The sequence below is a fragment of the Delphinapterus leucas genome, chromosome 7 (assembly GCF_059928025.1).
Source record: "Delphinapterus leucas isolate spDelLeu-1000000601 "Yukka" chromosome 7, BTC_Dleu_Yukka2, whole genome shotgun sequence".
NCBI lineage: Eukaryota > Metazoa > Chordata > Mammalia > Artiodactyla > Monodontidae > Delphinapterus > Delphinapterus leucas.
Genome location: NC_143135.1, coordinates 88,659,743 through 88,679,603, shown reverse-complemented (window position 1 = coordinate 88,679,603; position 19,861 = coordinate 88,659,743). Strand labels below are relative to the sequence as shown.

The window sequence follows — 19,861 nt, the reverse complement described above, 5'->3', positions numbered from 1 at the left end:
AATTCTTTCCTTCTCTCCTTCTTTCTACCTTAAAAACCTCAAAATAATTTTATAATACCTTTCTCCCTTTTCTCACCATCCATATGTACATAACTTCTTGAAATTTGGCTTTACCTCCCAATTTATTGAAAAGTACTCTCTTCAAAGCACTGATGATCTCTTAATGACCAAACATACCCCTCTTCGTTCTAAACCCTCGCTTGTCTAATCAGGTCAGAAACTATCCTTACTTCCCAAGATATTCTTCTACTTTACCAATTCCACTTTACCCACCTGCCTCCTAAATGAAGGCATAAACAAAACTCACTTCTTAGCTGCCTTCTCTCTGAGGTCTCATTATTAATTATAGCTTCACTCATACTTCTACACAGATAATTGTCAAATCTATACCTCTATTACTAAACTCCCCTTTTTTGACAGAAAAGGATTTACTGAGGTATAAATTACATACAATAAAATGCAAATTCTTAGGTGGTTACTTAGATGAGTTCTGATAATGGCATACTCTACATAACCACCACTCAAAACAAAAATAAACAGTTCCATCACTCAAGATAGTTCCCTCTTATCCCTTTGCAGTCAATTTTCCCCTCTCCTCAGAAAGAGTGAAAAGAGACAACCACTTATCAGCTTCTTGTAACATTATTATTATTATTACTTATTTATTTATTTTTATTTTTGGCTGCGTTGGGTCTTCGTTGCTGCGTGCAGGCTTTCTCTAGTTGTGGCGAATGGGGGCCACTCTTCGCTGTGGTGCGTGGGCTTCTCATTGCGGTTGCTTCTCTTGTTGCGGAGCACAGGTTCTAGGTGCACAGGCTTCAGCAGTGTGACATGCGGGCTCAGTAGTTGTGGTTCACGGGCTCAGTAGTTGTGGCTCGTGGGCTCTAAAGTGCAGGCTCAGTAGTTGTGGTGCACGGGCTTAGTTGCTCCGTGGCATGTGGGATCTTCCCGGACCAGGGCTTGAACCCCTGTCCCCTGCATTGGTAGGCGGATTCTCAACCACTGAGCCACCAGGAAAGCCCCTTGTAACATTATTATTGTTGCCTGTTTTAGCAACCTGTTTATGTTGCTGCATGTATAAGCAGTTTATTCCTTTTTATTGCTGTGTCATCTTCCTGTACTGCTGTATTGCTATACCACAATTTGTTTTGGATACATTTTCCTGCAGATGGACATTTGGGTTGTTCCTGCTTGTGAAAAAGGTTGCTATGAATATTCTTGTACAAGCCACTTTATGAATATTTGTTTTCATTTTTCTTGAGTAAATACCTAGGAACTGAATTGCTCAGTAACAGGATAGATATAAGCTTAACTTTGTAAAAAACTGAAAAATAGCTCTCCCAAGTGGCTGCACCATGTTACACTCCCACCAGTAATGAATGAGAATACTAGCTGCTTTATATCCTCCTAACATTTCATATAATCTTTTAAATTTTAACCATTCTAGTTGATATGTAATGTTACCTCATTGTAGCTTTTAATTTGCATTTCTCTGATGACTAATAACATTTAGTAATTTTTCATGTGCTTATTGGCCATTTATATATCTTCTTTTGTGAAGTGTTTGGTTCCAGTCTTTTGCACGTTTGTTAAATTGGTTTGTTTGTCTTTTTAGTGTTGAATTTAAGTTCTCTTTTGAAGGTTACCTGTTTCTATCTTCAACTGCCAACAGCTCACATCAAACTAAATGTCTTGATGTTATTTCCAACAGTACATCTAAAATCTAATTTGTAATTTTTTAGTTGGGAACGAGGCCTCTCTATTGCTGTCAACCACATCACAAATATTCTTCAATCACGTTTGCTTTAAGTCCTAACTCTCGATGTTTTCCTCTTGACAGTCAGTAAGAACTCTTGAGAGATGGCAGATAGTAATTCTTAATGTACAGCCTCTGGAATTGCATGGTTCAAATTCAAACTCTCCCACTTATTTGCTGTGTGACTTTGGACAAATTACTGAATCTTTCAGTGCCTATCTTACAAGGTTTTTGTGAGGTTTCAATAAATAAATTATGTAAAGTATTTTAAATAGTACCCAACAAAGAGGGAGTACTCAATAAATATGGCTTGTTGTTATTGTGGAAATGCCTTTTGCCTAAAATCTTTTCTCATGAATCTAACAACTAACATCTTAATCTAGGCATTCAGCCTCTTACCTCTAGACAATAAAAACAGTCCCCTAAATAGCCTCCTTCCTCTCCTCTAATTCAGACTACACACACCTGCTGGACTTATCTTCCTAAAAGTCCTTACACATAGCATCACCTTTTGGCTCTTCACCATCTTCTGGCTCACAGATGCTCACTCTGACAAATAATCCTAACCCTTTATCCAAACACTCAAGGTCTTCCACAACTGCTCCTACACACCTCTCTAACATATGCTTCTTACTTATAGCAGTAGGGAAAGAATTAAAAAACTATCAAAAGATTGTGCCTTAAACAGTAAAAGCCAGAAGCTGCAATATAAGCATATTACTTAGGAAAATGGAGGTAAATCTAAATTAATCAGCTGAAAGAAGTACAAGTGGTTGCCTCTGAGAAAGGGAAATGGGCGTGGGGAAGAGGATGGGAAACAGGCATTTTTTTGTAACAAATCTTGCAGAATTATTTGACTTCTTACCTTAGTACATGTTTAACTTTTGTAAAAATAAAAACTTGTAAGATAGAAAGATACAGACCAAGAAAAATGAAAAGAAAGAAAGAAACAGAGGGAGGGAAGAAGGGAGGGAGGGAAGGAGGAAGGAAGGAAGAAAGGAAGGAAGGGAGAAAGGAAGGAAGGAAGGAAGGGAGGGAGGGAGGGAGGGAGACTGATTATTAATTGAGGCAATTTGGTTGTCCTTACCTAAGGATAATCCGTAGACCTATGTAAGGAATAGTTGGGCACATCCATTTACTTAGTGGAGTTATCCTATTTGCAGATTGAAGATTCTGAATTTTATCCAATAAATAATAGGAAGGTAGGTAAAGGTTAATGAACATAGTAGTAATATAACAAAAATAATAGTTGGGGAAGATTAAACAGGAAATATATCAGAAATGTACTTGACTGGAAAAGAAATAGGGTGTGGTAAAACATGAGGTCTTCATAATTGAGACATGAGGGGATGAAAGCCTAGATAAAGGTGATGACTGTGGAAACGGAAGGGTTTAATTTCAAGTTATTTTTCAAGAACACAGAGTATGACTTGCTGGCCACCTAAATACAAAACTAAGAAAAAAAAAAGGAACACAATGCCCTCCCGCACAGAGGAGGCACTAAAGGTATATTTGTAAAGAGTAATTCCAACATTATAAACATGAACATTAAATCTTAATATATAGTTCTTAATACATAGTTGAATATTGTTTCTGTGGTTCTGTTTCATCTAAAACAGACTGAAAACATTTTGGCTCAGAATTCACTTAAAACATTATACAGATTTTTCATTACTTGATTAATGTTCCATGGACTGCATCTTCCCACTTCTATTTTACTGTCTTCATGCGCTCCACCTTAGAAACTCGCTTGCTTTGCCTGTAACTACTTGAATCTACAGTTTACTCTGTCTTATCTTCCATATTTACTCTAGCTATTTTACATGAAAAATCCCCAAATTATGCTTCAATTTATATAAAACAATGTGATCCAAAGCTTTATCATCAACGGTCTTAGCAAGAAGTAGCAACTCAGAATATTCTATTTTCATAGAAATGACACCTAACACATAATAGCCATTTCTATCTAGTTTACTCATAAAACTACAGCCCGAAGCTTTAAAAAATATTCCAATGGGGCTTCCCTGGTGGCGCAGTGGTTGAGAGTCCGCCTGCTGATGCAGGGGACGCGGGTTCGTGCCCCAGTCTGGGAAGATCCCACTTGGCGCGGAGCGGCTGGGCCCGTGAGCCATGGCCGCTGGGCCTGCGCGTCCGGAACCTGTGCTCCGCAACGGGAGAGGCCACAACAGTGAGAGGCCCACATACCGCAAAAAACAAACAAAATCCTTCCCTTGACCTCAACTACCTTCCCATTTTTTTTTCTCCCTTTTTGAAATGGAAATCCTTTTAAGAGTTTTCTGTTTGGCTCTCTCCATTTTCCTCTCTCATCTGCTCTTCAATGTAGCTTTGGCTCACTCACTCCACCAAAACAGATACAATGGTCAATTGTCATTCTTTATGTTTCTTGACTATCAGTAGCATCTGACATAGATGTTCACTCTATCCTCCTGAGAACACTTTCTTCATTTGGTTTCCAAGACACTGCATTCTCTAGGCTTTCTTCTCTGTCTTCTTTGCTAGTTCTATTTTCCTGAGGTTTTAATGTTTGAGTGCCTTGGGGATCAGACATTGGTCTCTTTCCTAATCATATTCTCTACTTGGGTGGTCTCCATCTCTCAAGAAATCCTACTGATTCTACTCATTCAAAACATACCGTGAGTGACCACCTGGCACCATGTACACTACTGCTACCCTGGCCTGAGCCATAATCATCTCTCACTTGGGGCTACTGGTCTCCTACCTGGTCTCCCTGTTTCCATCCTTGCTCACTACAATCTATTCTCAACACAGCAGCCAGTGATGCTTTTAAAATGTTAGCTTAGATACAATCACTTCTTTGCTCAAACACCTCTCTAATGGTTCCCTAATTTTATTCAAGGTAAGAGCCAAAGTCCTTACATGGTCTACAAAGCCCCCAAATCTGCCCCACTCCTGCCTCCCATTTACTTTTCTGACCTCGTCTGACCTTTCTACTATTCCTCCTTGCTAGCTCTTGCTCTTCCCTCTTGCTTGCTTCTCTCCACCTACACTGGACTTCCTGCTATTCCTTGAACACACCAAGCACACTGCTGCCTCAGGGGCTTTGCATTTATTCTTCCCTCTCCTTGGGCCACCCTCTCTTCCCCATATCTATATGACTGTGTTTTCTAGTCTGTTCAAATGTCAGCGAGGCCTTCCCTGACCACTCTATTTCATACTGCAATCAACTCTCCCACTCCACATGCCCCCTTCCTTGCTTTACTTCTATAGCATGTACCACCATCTAGTGCACTATACAGTTTACTTATTTTGCATATTGTCTCTCTCCCCACACTGAAAGGCAAGGTTCCTGAGAAAAGGAATTTTTGTCTGTTTTCTTCATTGTGGTACTCTTCCCACATAGAACAGTGTGGGACATATAGTCAGCTTTCAATAAAGATTTCTTGAAAGACAATTAATATGGTGTAGCCAGCATTGCAAACCAGATCTTTTTGGCTTCAAAGCCCACACCATTCTATTAAAACTTCAGCTAAGAAGCTTCTAGTTGAAACAAATAGCTAAAGAATTTAAATAACTTGAAGACATAGAAATAGCAACTATCCAAAATGAAATACAGACAGAAAGAGGAATTTTCAAAATTGGAATCAGTGAGCAGTGGGAGGATTTCAAACAGCCTAATATATGTGCAATTGGAGTCTTTGACAAAGAGACCAGCAAAATAATGGCTGAAAATTTTCTGAATCTGATGGAAACTTAACATTCACAGCTTCAAGGAGCTCAATGAACATCAACCATAAGAATCATGAAGAAAACCACACAAAGGCACATCATAATCAAACTGTTAAAACCAGTGGTAAACAGAAAATCCTGAAAGCAGCCAGAGGGAAAAAAGGCACATTATACACAGAAGAATAAAGGAAAAGGATGACAGCAGATTTCTTGTCAGAAATAATGCAAATGAGAAGACAGTGGAGCAATATCTTTAAAGCACTGAAAGGAAAAAATGTCAACCTAGAATTACATACCCAGTCCGAATATCATTTAAAAATAGACAAAATAAGGATTATTTTAGACATACAAGAGCTGAAAGATTTCATCGCCAACAGACCTGCACTGTAAGAAATGCTAAATAAAGTCCTTCAGGCAGAAGAAAAATGATGCCAGATAAAAATATGTATCCATATAAAGGAATGAAGATGAAAACATGCATCTACATACAGAGATGTGGCAATGGTAACTCCACTAGTAAATGTATAAGATTTTTAAAAATATTGAAATCTCTTTAAAACATAATTGACTTTTTAAACAAAATTAATGACACTGTATTTTGTGTTTTATAAAATAGGCATAAATAAAATGTATGACAAAGAAATAATGGTGAGGAAGGGTTAAACAGAAGTATATTATTGCCAGGCTCTTACACTCTGTGTGAAGTGGTAAATATTACTTGAAGGTAGACTGTAAGTTAAAGACTTGTACATGAATGTTCATAGCAATTCATGTGTAACAGCCCCAAACTGAAACCAACCCAAATGTCTATCCATACATGAATGGATAAGCAACTTGGGGTATATTTACAAAATTGGATACTACTTACAATAATATGAAACGATATGTTATTACGTGCAACAAAATGGATGAATCATAAAATAAATAAACTGAGAAAAAGAAGCCAAAGAAAGGGTACAGACTATATAAGCACCTTTATATAATAAAACTGTAGAAGACATAAACTAATCTATAGTGACAGAAAACAAATCAGTGCTTGCCTGGTGGTGAGGTGGGGCAAGAAAGATTACAAAGGGTCACAAAGAAACTTCTGTGGTGGTGGTCTGTTTCACACATCTGTGTGTGAAAACTTATTAAATTGTACACATTATATGTGCGCAATTTACTGTATGTGAATTCTTCAATAAAGCTGTTTAAAAAACAATTTCGGACTAAATTTAGGTTAAAAAACAAAATATTTAGACTACCTACAGTGTTCTTGCTCCATAAAGTAAAAATAAAATAGATGAAAGCTAAAACCAATAAAATAGTTATAATTTTTTAAGGGTTAGAATGGATCATAGAAACCAATTAATCAAATATTTTTTTATTAGAGACAAAGGAACTGAATCCCAGAGAGGTTTAGAGACTTCCCAGAGGTCTTATAGCTAAAGTTAACAGCTTACTAAACTATAAGATCCACAATAGCAGGGACTGTGTTATTTAGGTCACCACTGTATCCCCTACACCTAGTACAACGTCTGAGACATAGTACAAGCTCAATAAATATCTGACTATCTTTACCCTGGAAAGAAAGGTAAAAAGGAAGATAAATGAAAGAAAATCTCCTTTGCAATATGACTGAAAGTTTCCCCCTATCTTTGATTCTCCAATCTCTTTAACACAGATGAAAGAATTAAGCAATAGCTTTAATATCATAAATACAAGAGACTAAATTATATTCCATATTTTTAGCTTACTGGATATTTTATTATGTTCTAATGCTTAAAAATTTCTAATTCATGTTAGCAACTTTTAAACAAGCAGGAGAATTAATAGAAGATACTCTATTCATAAAGCTTACTGACATTTTCAAATTTAAAAAAAAATGGAAAGAAATGTGCTTACCAAAAATTTCTCCATTTTTGGCATATTCCGTCACAAGGTACAACATGCTTTTGGTCTCCATTACCTATTGATAAATAATTCCACATTAGTCTCACAGGAAAAGACTGCAACATTCTATGGAGTTACCTAAATTAAAACTACTAATAAAAGTATCAAGTTATGAATAATTCAGAAGCTGGTGAGGTTTACAAGACTGACAATATCCTTCTGCTAATATTTTTGTGAAAAATCTAGACCCTTCATCTTCCAAATGTGGTCCACAGACCAGAAGCAGGAGCAGCGGCACTGCCCAGGCTTCTGTTAGAAATGAAAAATCTCAGATCCCATGCCAGACCTACTGACAAAGAATTTTCATTTTAACAAAATCTTCAGGTGACTATAATGCACATTCATGTTTGAAAAATACTAATATAGGTAACAGGAATTTTGAAGATCAACTTTTTACCTCCTCACTGACTTTTCTAGCTCTGTTATATGGTAGAGCTTATAAAATAGAGCTCAGGTAATCTGGCCTGTAACCTAGCTAATCTGGCACAATGTGGTAGTCCTCCTACTATACTTTCATATTTTTACAAAGTACTGTTATTTTAAAACATTGTTCAAAAGCTTCTTCATAGCTCCACTGCTATACACTTTTAGTTAAATTAGTTTTTCTAAATTCAGAAAGGAACATACATACTGGCACATGCTAACAATGTAATATTTAAGTGCCATCTACTGAAAGGCTAAAAACTAATTTTGCTCTAACATTTAAGTTTAGGACTATTCCTAAAACAGGTCTGAAAACTAAGAGCTACCTACAATTTGGGTCTAAACAACTCCAACTAGTAAGTTAATGTAACTGATTATTGGAGTTCATATAAAGACAGAATTATCATGTGAATCGTGGTAGTTTTTTGGTTTGTTTGTTTTGTTTTTTAATTGAAGCATAGTTGAAGAATCATGGTAGTTTTAACGTCAGTTTGAGTTATGGGTCATCAGACTTCTAAGGATGTGATTAGCTTCTTATAAGTATCCTCTTTAGGGAAAAAAAAAGAAGCCTAAGGGGAGAAACACTCTGACATAACTTTGCTCTAAGAGGCCCTCTGCAGTTTTAGGAATTGTTTTGAGTGGCACACCATAGTCTCTCATTCTCAACTAACAGTAATGCTCTCCAATGGTCTCCACATGGTTTACATTATAAATCTCTATTGATAAAGTCATTTAGCCAAATACATACATGTATGTATGTATAGAGGTAAATGTATATATACACATACATGTATATATATTTATGAATATATACACACAGAGACACAAATTACATGCTTGTGCCATTTTATAAATATATACATTATAAGAGGCACACAAGAAGATAAATATAAAAGATAAATAGAAGTTCTACTATTTTCTTATTATACCCCAAGGGATACTTGTGCTATAACCAATTTGAGTGCACAGAGTAGTGTGCTAGCACTAGCTCTCTGAGGAAAAAAAAAGAGCCTGACTTGTAAACCAATTTCTGTGGTGTAAAAATACTCCTACCATCGCTGATTTTGAGCTATTGACACTAACATGGTGTTAACTGGCTCACAAAAGTTCTGAATATTTAACAATCAGCTCTCACAAGCAAGTACAGGCTGAGCCCAGCACACCACTAGGTACACACATCATACTTTAGAGATCAAAGTCATAGACTAGCATACTGTAACATTTTAGCTTAAAAGCAGTTTTCCAATATAAAAATTCTAAATATTAATGAATAGAAATATAAAAAAGGGTTTTGTATTACATTATCGTTCTTAAATATAAATTACTCTTCAAAAATCTGAGAAAAATCTTCCTTTCACAAAAACATGGCTTGGGCTTCCCTGGTGGTGCAGTGGTTAAGAATCCACCTGCCAATGCGGGGGACACGGGTTCGAGCCCTGGTCCGGGAAGATCCCACATGCTGTGGAGCAACTAAAGCCGTGCGCCACAACTACTGAGCCTGCGCTCTAGAGCCCGCAAGCCACAACTACTGAGCCCGTGTGCTACAACTACTGAAGCCTGTGCACCTAGAGCCCATGCTCCGCAACAAGAGAAGCCACCACAATGAGAAGCCTGCGAACCGCAATGAAGAGTTGTCCCCGCTCACCACAGCGAGAGAAAGCCCACGCACAGCAGTGAAGACCCAACACAGCCAAAAATAAAATAAATTTTAAAAAACAACAACAAAAAAACATGGCTTTACACTTGAAAGAGGTGCAGCTTATTTTAACAAAAACTGTATCTTAATAAAGTTAATTAAAAAAAATAACTTATTTACTTTATCTGATAAAAGAACCCCCCAAAAATAAACATTTGGCTCTAGGTATTATAAAGTATGCCACTAAGTAATATACTATTTTAGCCTTTGTATTTCATAAAACATAAACAATATATTTTTTAAGTAAGCAAAACTGCCATATCCTCATTAATGGTACCACCACCAAAACCCAGCAGGTTTAAGCATGTTATCATAAACGCACAACTACAAACTTGGCAATCAAATAACTTACAGTCTGAGAGACAACTTAAAATTAAGCTGCTAGTAGTTTTTTATTTCTTAATTTTTAATTTAAATATAGAAAAATGGATGTATTCAGATGAATAAAAGCATATAGTTATCTTTTTATAGACTGAAAAAACTAACATAAAAGAGAAAAATGATGATGTAAAATAGAGTATTGAATGTAAAAAGCATGCAGAGGTGTAAAGCTAAGTCATACCTGATAAAGTTTGATTATGTGAGGGTGGTCTAACATTTTCATTATTTGTACTTCTCGGTAGATTTTCTCAAGGTTCACTGCATCCAGCTGAGACTTATCTATTATTTTTATCGCCACCTGCATCCCAAACACAAAATACAATTAGTATACAATGGTTAACATCTCCAGTTAAGAATCTTTTAAAAAAATGACATCTAAGACTTCGCCTGTAGGTCCCTGTGACGATGATAACTAGCTTAAATTCAATGCTCATTCATTCATCATTCAACAAGTATTTCTTAAACATCTACCATGTATAAGGCACTGTGGCAGATTGTTTGGGAGTATCTTTAATGTGCTATGAAGAATAACCCTGCAAAGTTACTTGAATAAAACATACTTCTCTTTCAGTACAACTATAACTCCCTATTCCATTTAAAAACCGAAAAAATAAAATCTCAGCAGTTTCAATTAGTTATCATCCCACTGCAAAGTACCTATAAACAAATGATCAGCCAAGTAAAAGATAGTTTCTTTTATACTGAAATACAATTGTTCTAGAAAAGCAAGTGATAGGTTCCAAAGCATAGAGATATACCTTTCTGGAAAAAAACTAAGTGTAAATAATTAAAACTCATCTACATGAAAAGATACCAATTGGATTAAATTTTGTTTTAAAAATCAAGTGCAAAAACTCAAATGTTAGTAATCACACTAAACTTTTACTTCCCTAAAGGAATTTGATTTCAAAAAATGTGGCCTCTTCCTGTCATAACTAGATAGGAACCCAAACCACTCAAGTTAACAATTTGAAGGAAATGCATCTGAAGGTGAATAACTAGGTAGTCAGAAATCAACAATCGCGTACTTTCTTCATGGAACCAAAAAGAACTAATTTTTTTAAATTAGTATTTGGCATTTGGTTAGGAAATAAGCTATTCTGACTCAGATAAAACTTTCAGAAAATTGGGAACTACCCAAACTTTAACAAGTTCTGAAAAAACTCTGAAATGTACTTCACATTCTACCCAAAAGCATTCTGAACATAATTCGGTCTTATGTTGTTGTTTCAGGGTAATTTTTTATATCAATTATTGTATGCGGTATAAGAGTTCAATACTCCTAAAAGGTAACCAAGAAAATAGGACTCAACCTGTCAACTCACTTAATTCCCTTAGGCTCCTGTTAATACATTTTTTCTTCTTTCATTACAGTTGCCCTGTCCTTTCCTGTTATCTCTTAAAGTTCTACAGTAAGGTTTACTTCTTACCTTTCTCTATTTCTATTTTGCTGTCCATAGCTTGTTTCCTAATTTGAATTAATTGTAACTCATAGAAGAACTCAAGCTTCCCAAGGGAAATAAGATTACTAAACATGACAAGTAAAATTAAATTTATTGCCTAAGAAGAAAGGGGGTAGCTCCTTCTCTAGGCAGTAAAGTTTGCAGGTTTTGTGATAGCTATTTTCATTATGTTTGGTGGTATTTTATTTATTCCCATATCAAAATATTCTAGAAAGTAAAAAGTGCTAAACTTTGACTGCTAGAGGAGTGACTGATTTTGTACTTGCTAGTAGGAACATTATTGAACCACCTCAAACCAATACATGTAAGATGACCGCCCTGCCCAACTACAGTATGATAGAATACAGGATTATCAGTTATTTTGGGTAACTTTGGGTAAAAGCTGCCAGATAAAAAGATAAGTGTATATTTTAATTTCCTCAACATTCCTTAGGAAGGTAACATGTAGTTTCATAGACATGCATATTTTGAAGAAAATTTCTTGCCCTACAATTTCTGGAGTGCATCTACATACCAGTAGTCCCTCCCCAACAAAAAGCTTTTATAATGAAGTGGGTCACAATTATCTAATAAACAGAAAAAAAAATAAATAGAAAGGAATCATGGTTTAAAAAATCTCAGCATGGTTATTGTCATTAAGAAAATTTTTTATTATATATATCTTGAGCATCATATTTAGTGTTAAAGAAAAAGTTTAAATACTAAATACCAATTAAAGTGAGGTATTACCAAGAGATTTCTCCTCTTTGATACTCTTTTGGAATCTGGGCCTCAAATAATGAAAAAGTGAAAAATATATGTTACCTAATTAAATTTTATTAAGTTATAAACTTCATTATTTAACTGTTCTCAGCCAAAAAATTCTCTAATGACAAAATATAATTCTCTCCTCAATTTTATCTTGGGTCACAGACTGTATGTATGTGGACCACAAGGCTATATATTTATATCTTCACACTGTTACCCCTTGTTTGTAAGGCTGCTTTCAGAGGATTATGAAAAAGTAGATTGTGTGTTAGCATGCTCCTTGTAATAGTCAGGGCTAGTCTAACTGCTATAACAAGTAGACCCCAAAACGTATACTGATTTGAACACAACGGAAGTTTATTTTTCATGCAGCAAAACTGGACGGGTAAAGAAGTTAGCAGGTAGCCCTCTTCCATGCAGGCATACGATGTATACAAGGAGTCTTTATTACCTTTAAAGGGTTAAATAAAGGTGGTAAAGGGTAAAGGATAGACAGTCCTGGGAATTCCCAGGTGGTCCAGTGGCTAGGACTCTGTGCTTTCACTTCAGGGGGCCCGGGTTCAATCCCTGGTCGGGGAACTAAGATCCCACAAGCCACGCAGCTCATGGCCAAAGAAAAAAAAGGACAACCCTGAAGGTTGTCCCCATTCCAGTCAGACAGAAGGAGAAAAAAGCTTGGAGGAGCCCTCCTGAGAGGTTTTTATGGGCCAGTCCTGGAAGTGGCACACAATAGTTAAAACTTAGTCATATGACCATACCTAAATGTAAGGGAGGCCAAGAAACATTTGAGCTGTAGGTCCAGGAAGAAGAGGAAAGAGTGGAATTTTGGTGATCAGCTAGTCATCTCTGCTATACTCTTCCAGGTAACTTCTTAACAATGGGACTCTTTACCAAGTACTTCCCAGAAATATGAGGATGACTTTCACAATTGTACAGCACTTTTTAATTTAACATGATACTTTCATATATTTTATCTCATTTATATCTCAATTTTTTGAAGTAAATGGAACAAGCAGTACACTCATGAGTTGATGAAACTGAGGTTCAAAAGATGTTACATAATCTACAAGGTTCTAAAGCTCAAGTGAATTAATGGGAAAAAACCCACAGCCCTTCTAACTTCAAGTTCCATCTTTTCACTCTTCAATGAGCCTATTATTCACACATTTACTGAGCACCTGTTGTATGCCCGGAATTATGTCCAGGATACAAAAATGAACAATATATGATTCCTACCTTCAAGGAACTTAATAGGTCCGTGAGAACAAAGAGAACACATTTTGGAAAACAAATTTAATGAACAACAAAAATCTGCATTGGGGGATTTCCCCAATGTTGTACGAAATTCTGAATTTACAAAAGAGTTGTGCTCCACTAGTTCATTTTAAAGATAACTATGGGGCTTACCCGGGTGGCGCAGTGGTTGAGAGTCCGCCTGCCGATGCAGGGGACACGGGTTCGTGCCCCAGTCTGGGAAGATCCCACATGCCGCACAGCGGCTGGGCCCATGACCCATGGCCGCTGAGCCTGCGCATCCGGAGCCTGTGCTCCGCAGCGGGAGAGGCCACAACAGTGAAAGGCCCGCGTACCGCAAAACACACACACACACACACACACACACACACACACACACACACACACACACAAAAGATAACTATGAACTTAGATTTCTGGGAACTTCCTCTCTGCATCCCTTCTCTACTTAGTTCTGAACATAGTACCAAGGACAAAATCTCATGGTTACAACAAAGTCAAGCAAGGGACTCCAAATCAAAGGATCCATTTTTGGTGTTGCTCATCTAAATTATTCAACTCTCTAATTCCCAATTATGCATACAATATCTTAAGAAAACCTTCAATGAATTTATATGGTGATAAAAAATTAATATTTCTTCTGCTAGGACACAAAAGGAAGGTTTCCTATACAACTTTGGAGAGCGTATTGGATAAACTAGGATAATTACTATCAAACTAAATCCCATGTAAAGTAGCAACACTGGATATTCAACCTCATAAATAGGAAAATGTATATATACCTAATATAATGTTATATGTCAATTATATCTCAAAAATACTTTTTCAAATTGTATTCATAAAGATGAAAAAACACCCTTGTGAGCTAAAATTCAATGAGATGGCCATTTTTATATACTGTTAGTAGGAATATAAAATAGGTTATAATTTTTCTGGAAGATGATTTGGCAATCTTTTGCAAGAACCTTAAAAATCATCCATCCCATTTAGCCTAAGGCTTCTATTTCTGAGCATTTATTTGTAGAAAATAATCTGAAATGATGATGAAGATTTGTGTGTAAATATATTCAAGAGTATTGCTTATAATATAAAAAATAGAAACAATAATTGGGAAATAAGTACATGATTTATGGTACGTTTATATTATGACCGTTACACAGCTATTAAAATAGTTCCTTTTAATAACATGGAGAAATGACGAGACTAAAATATTAAATTAAAAAATCAGGATATCATTGCAGTCTCAACACAAGGTATATATAGAAAAAGACCAATAAAAACTAGATATAAATATGACAAAAATGTTATTGGTGGGTGAAAAAAAATTATGAGTTATTTTATTTTCCTGATTTACTTTTCAGTGCAATTTTTCTTCAATGAGCATGAACTACTTTTTTAATAAGAAAAAAAAGAAAAGTGAAATGAAGTTATATTTATTATATATGCTAACTTCTCCATCTGTGAAACATTAGTCATTTTCATTTTATTATTTCTCTAAGTTCTCTATAAGATGGTTATATTGTTTAATAAGATTTAAATATTAATTATGAAGACTATATACATAGAAATGTTTCCAACAATGTTAAGTAAAAAAGAAAAAAGTAAAAGTAACAACTATGTAAAACACAAATTTGCAAGGAAGACAAAGAATTAAATGTAAGAGCAGAAATGAAATAGTGTTAAGCTGATGGATAAAAGGGATTTTTTCAAGTTTCAAAATGTAATTTAATGGTAATGGTACACTTTTTGATACTTTTAGAAACAATTATTTCACTTCTCATAAAAGAAATATTAATCCCATGCACTTAAAGAAACCACACACAAAACTGGCTTTGGGGGACTTTATAAGGAAGTTACACAATAAGAGCTATCCTTCTAGTAAAAAATCAGAAGGGATTAACGTATGTTTGCTGTCTCAGGTAATATGTGGTTCAGTGCTATTTACTACTAATACACTAATTCTACACTGTCCTTCTGAAGTACCAAGTAGCAAAATCCTTACCATATAATTAGACCTCTGAAATTAAAGAAGTGAACGCACTTTTCAAGCTTATACATTAAATCACAGGTAGAATCAGAACATACCAGCCTATTGTTTGATTGAATAGTGATTGTGATTGAGTGGTCTACAATGAAAGGGTTTCTGAAAGCAGTAAAGTCAGTAATAAAACTGACATGGAGTTCTCCAGTTATCCTTTAAGAATAAATAAACTTTTTTTCTAGTTTAAAATTTGACTTTTAAAATGTAAGAATTTATACAATAAAATAAATCCTCATTAAAATTTAATCTGACTTTTATAATAGTGTGTAAGGAAAAGAGATTGGAGGAAAGGTAAATGTCACTACACTTTTAGATCCATAAAAATTGAACAGAGAATTTTTAAGACTATAAAAGAAGTGATTAAAAATAATCTATCTTAGGGCTTCCCTGGTGGCGCAGTGGTTGAGAGTCTGCCTGCCGATGCAGGGGACACGGGTTCGTGCCCTAGTCCCGGAAGATCCCACATGCCACGGAGCGGCTGGGCCCGTGAGCCATGGCCGCTGAGCCTGCGCGTCCGGAGCCTGTGCTCCACAACGGGAGAGCCACAACAGTGAGGGGCCCGTGTACCGCAAAAACAAACAAACAAACAAACAAAAAATAATCTATCTTAAAAAGTACTTAAATAAATCAACAAAAAGACAACCCAATTAAAAAAATTGGCCAAAAGACAAAAAGCAATTCACAAAAGAAATGTAAACAGTCATCTTATAAAACTGTAATCAAAGTAAATCAAAGAAATGCAAATTCAAATAAAAATATTGTTTGTCCCTATCAAACTGGGACAGATTTAAAAATTATGTATTCTTCCTGACAAAAATTATTAGGTACTCCTTTTTTGGAGGTAATTTGGCATCTCATGCCATCAGATATGGATGTAAGGACATACTCCCTGACCCAAGAATTCCACTGCTATGGGATTACCCTGAGGAAATAATCAGATAGATGCACAAAGATGTATATACAGGAATGTGCTCTGAAATATTATTTTAGAAAGAGAAACAGCAAGAGAGAGAAATAATCTAAATGTTCAATAACAGGAAATTGATTAAATGAAATACAGAGTCATATGCAAGGATATTATTTAACCATGCTTTAGACATTATTTTTTTAAATGGGAAAATGTTAATAACAGATTTAGTAAAAAACACAGATTATATGTATAGATGACATCAATTTTATTATATATATATATATTAAATATATGTGAATAGCTAAGAGTATATGAACCAAATATTAACAGTGGTTGTCTCTTGGTCTGGATGGTGGAATTAAAATAGGAATGTTTATTTTCTTCTTCAAGTTTTTCAACAATGTCTACAAAGAACATACATATCTTTTGTAATTGGGGGAAAAACACATAAATACTATGTTTACTTTAAAGAAGAAAAAACAAATTTTCAGTTTAATTCATCCAAGATTCCCATGTTAACCTGTTTAAAGTATTTTTTAAATGTTTTTTAAAATGAAAAGTTTCTGATGAAATTCCCACATCTTTCACGCTTCCAATAAACTCAAACTGGATATATGGGCTGCTTCTCTTTGAAGGGTGAGAAGGCATTCTCCACAAATGTCCTGTATAAAGGAACTTTTACATAAATGACATATTTTAAAAATATGGAGGTGGAAAGTAGAAGAGGTATTAGGTACACTAAAGAGGAAAGAAAGATATCTTAATGAATTTCTGGAATCCATTTGGCTCCAAGGAAATGAATCTGCCATCAGTAGTGGGCCATAAATCAAATAACATCATGTGAATCCAGGAATCGAGGCCAGTTTCAGTTATTTCCAAATAAATGGTTTCTTAATTGCCTGATGACTGGGACAGAATTTCCCAGTGGAATTAAAAGCAGAATGCATGAAACCCTGTTAAGCATTTCTACAGAACATAAAAATTTATACAACTCTTATTTTGCATGTTTGTCTTCCCCTCCTCCCAAAGAACAGATCATTCTGAACAATATGTAGCAGAATAAACTTGACAAATTTTACTTGTCTGGAGTGCCAAGAAACTAAAGAACAATTTCTAGTAAAGCATATATGTTCCATGAAAAATCTAATTTTTATTTCAACACACAGTTAAAGATCATACATAGGCCTAGATACAAACATTACTGGTTAACTTATTTGGTAACAATTCCTCCTGTTGCACATAGTACAGCTGCTTCTTGACATCTGGAATATTTTACAGAACAAGATTAACACCAAGACTACAGAGAGGAGTCTTAAAATTTTAAAGCAAAATATAAAATTCAAATGTATTAAAAAATTGAGTTCTCTTCCTCAAGAAATACCATAATCAGGGTGTAATATGCCCTTCTTTTGTTTCTACCTTTGCTCTAAAAATGCAATTTTGTACTTAACTATTTGGAAAGCTTTAAAAATGCTTACATTTTAAGGTAGTAGTTTACGAATTATGCCTAAATATAAAAGTGCCCAAATGCACACAGAATGATTTTCAGTGAAAAAAGCAGTTTTTGAAAGTCCCTTGCTATGCTTTACATTCCAGATTTTCTTAATTATAAGTAATACCTACATGCCATTTTAATAAAATAATTTTCAGAATCTGTGTGAAATATCTTTAAGATTCCATGGACCACACATTCATATGCTCTTTAGCCAAGCAACACAAGAGGTATGGTATTGAGGAAAACTCAATTATCACAGAAAAGGTGTGAAAATAACTAATGATGGTTATCTCTGGGTGGTGATATTATAGTTAATTCTTTTCATTTATCTTCACTTTTAAAAATGTTCAATAATAAACATGATAGATTTGATAACAAAAATACACTATTTCTTTAATGTAAAAACAATACCTTCTTACTTGGTAATTTCCCTTCTAGGAATTTACCTCCAATCTCTCCCCCCTAAAATAACTGAAAATGCAGATACAGAGTTACATACATAAAAATTATTTGCTGCAAATTATTTATTGTAAGTGAAAACTTGAAACTGCATAATGTTAAATAAGAAAATTGTTAAGTAAAATAGGATTCATCTACAAGGTAGAACATTATGCAGCTATTAAAAATGTTTAATAAAGTTATATATAATAAGCAAAATGTTTAGGCTATAATGATAAGTGGAAAAAGAAGATACAATTTATATAAGTGTATCTACCATGTGATCTCATCTATGGGGAAAAAAAAGCATTAAAAAAAAAAAGAAAGACTGGAGGGAAATATACCATAATGTTAAGAATGATTTATTTCCACTGAGGGAGGAATTACACATGTACTTTTTTGTGCACTATATTCTTCTTGATATTTTCTACAGCAAGATTATGTTTCTTTTATAGAGACAAAAAAGTTTAAGGGCACAAATGACTTTTCTGAAATTTTACTTAACAGACAAAAAAACAACAACAAAAAACTAGTCATATGCTTAGTTAGAGGGAAAAAGTTCTTTACTAGTGCAGTATTAATAAAATACACTTCTCAAGGACACTCACAGCATAGCAAACTAGCTACCACTACTGCCTAAAATAGTTTAACAGTCTAAATGCTACTATTCTTTTTCCATTATGTTAATTTTATAAAATTAGCTACTCTAATTCATAAATCACAAACCAATACTACAAAGCTTTTATGAAGTATTATATTAAGAAGCTGGATTCTACCATCACCTGCCTTCCCTTTTGTGTGTAAAATTTACATAGAGATCTAACATGAGAACACTGCTTCAGATGATGATGTAATTATATTTCTTAAACAATGTTAAGCTATTTGATAGATTAGACCAAAATGAAGATCTCTTTCGTCTACTGATTTTTTTTTCCACCTAAAAGGCAGTATTGGATCTCCCAAGCTCTGTGAAAATACATCATTTTTGAGTGATACAGAACAAGAGACGGAGAACCAATTAAAAATAAAAGGGTCCAACTGTTCATCACTTAGCTGTTCAAACTGAACCCTAAAATTTGCCTGGAGTTCAAACTTGGGAAAAAAGACCCTTACATTTTATTTTATTTATTTATTTTTTGCGGTACGCGGGCCTCTCACCGCTGTGGCCTCTCCCGTTGCGGAGCACAGGCTCCGGACGCGCAGGCTCAGTGGCCATGGCTCACGGGCCCAGCCGCTCCGTGGCATGTGGGATCTTCCTGGACCGGGGCACGAACCCGTGTCCCCTGCATCGGCAGGCGGACTCTCAACCACTGCGCCACCAGGAAAGCCCAAGACCCTTACATTTTAAAACACACAAACTAATATTGATGTCAGTGCATACTATATCGAAGAAATTTTTCTAAGCAGTAAGTATAATCATATTTTATTGATATTGTTCTTTATGCCATATTAATTGTTCTCACTATAATTACTGTATGTTCAGCAATGAGAACCTCAAATAATGTTAAACAACACTTTAAAGTTTCCACTATCCATCTTACTTATAGTATTTGAGGTAGTTGTTGTATTTATTAAAGATACAAATATTTACCCAGTGAATAAAGATAAAAAATA

General features: G+C 35.0%; 1 protein-coding gene across 7 annotated transcripts in view; it reads right to left on the bottom strand.

Moving 5' to 3' along the window:
- The window catches only part of SIK2 (salt inducible kinase 2), a 129,022-nt gene that overhangs the window by 106,513 nt on the left and 2,648 nt on the right, over window positions 1-19,861 (bottom strand). For all 7 annotated transcript variants that reach the window (XR_016393927.1, XM_089915527.1, XM_089915526.1 and 4 more), the window contains exons 2-3: window positions 10,081-10,197; window positions 7,352-7,415 (exon numbers count right to left, since the gene is read on the bottom strand). Coding sequence is in view for 6 of the 7 variants with exons in the window: in XM_089915527.1 (XP_089771653.1) it covers window positions 7,352-7,415; window positions 10,081-10,197 (181 nt within the window). In the remaining variant the exon portion in view is untranslated. The remainder of the gene's footprint in view (window positions 1-7,351; window positions 7,416-10,080; window positions 10,198-19,861) is intronic.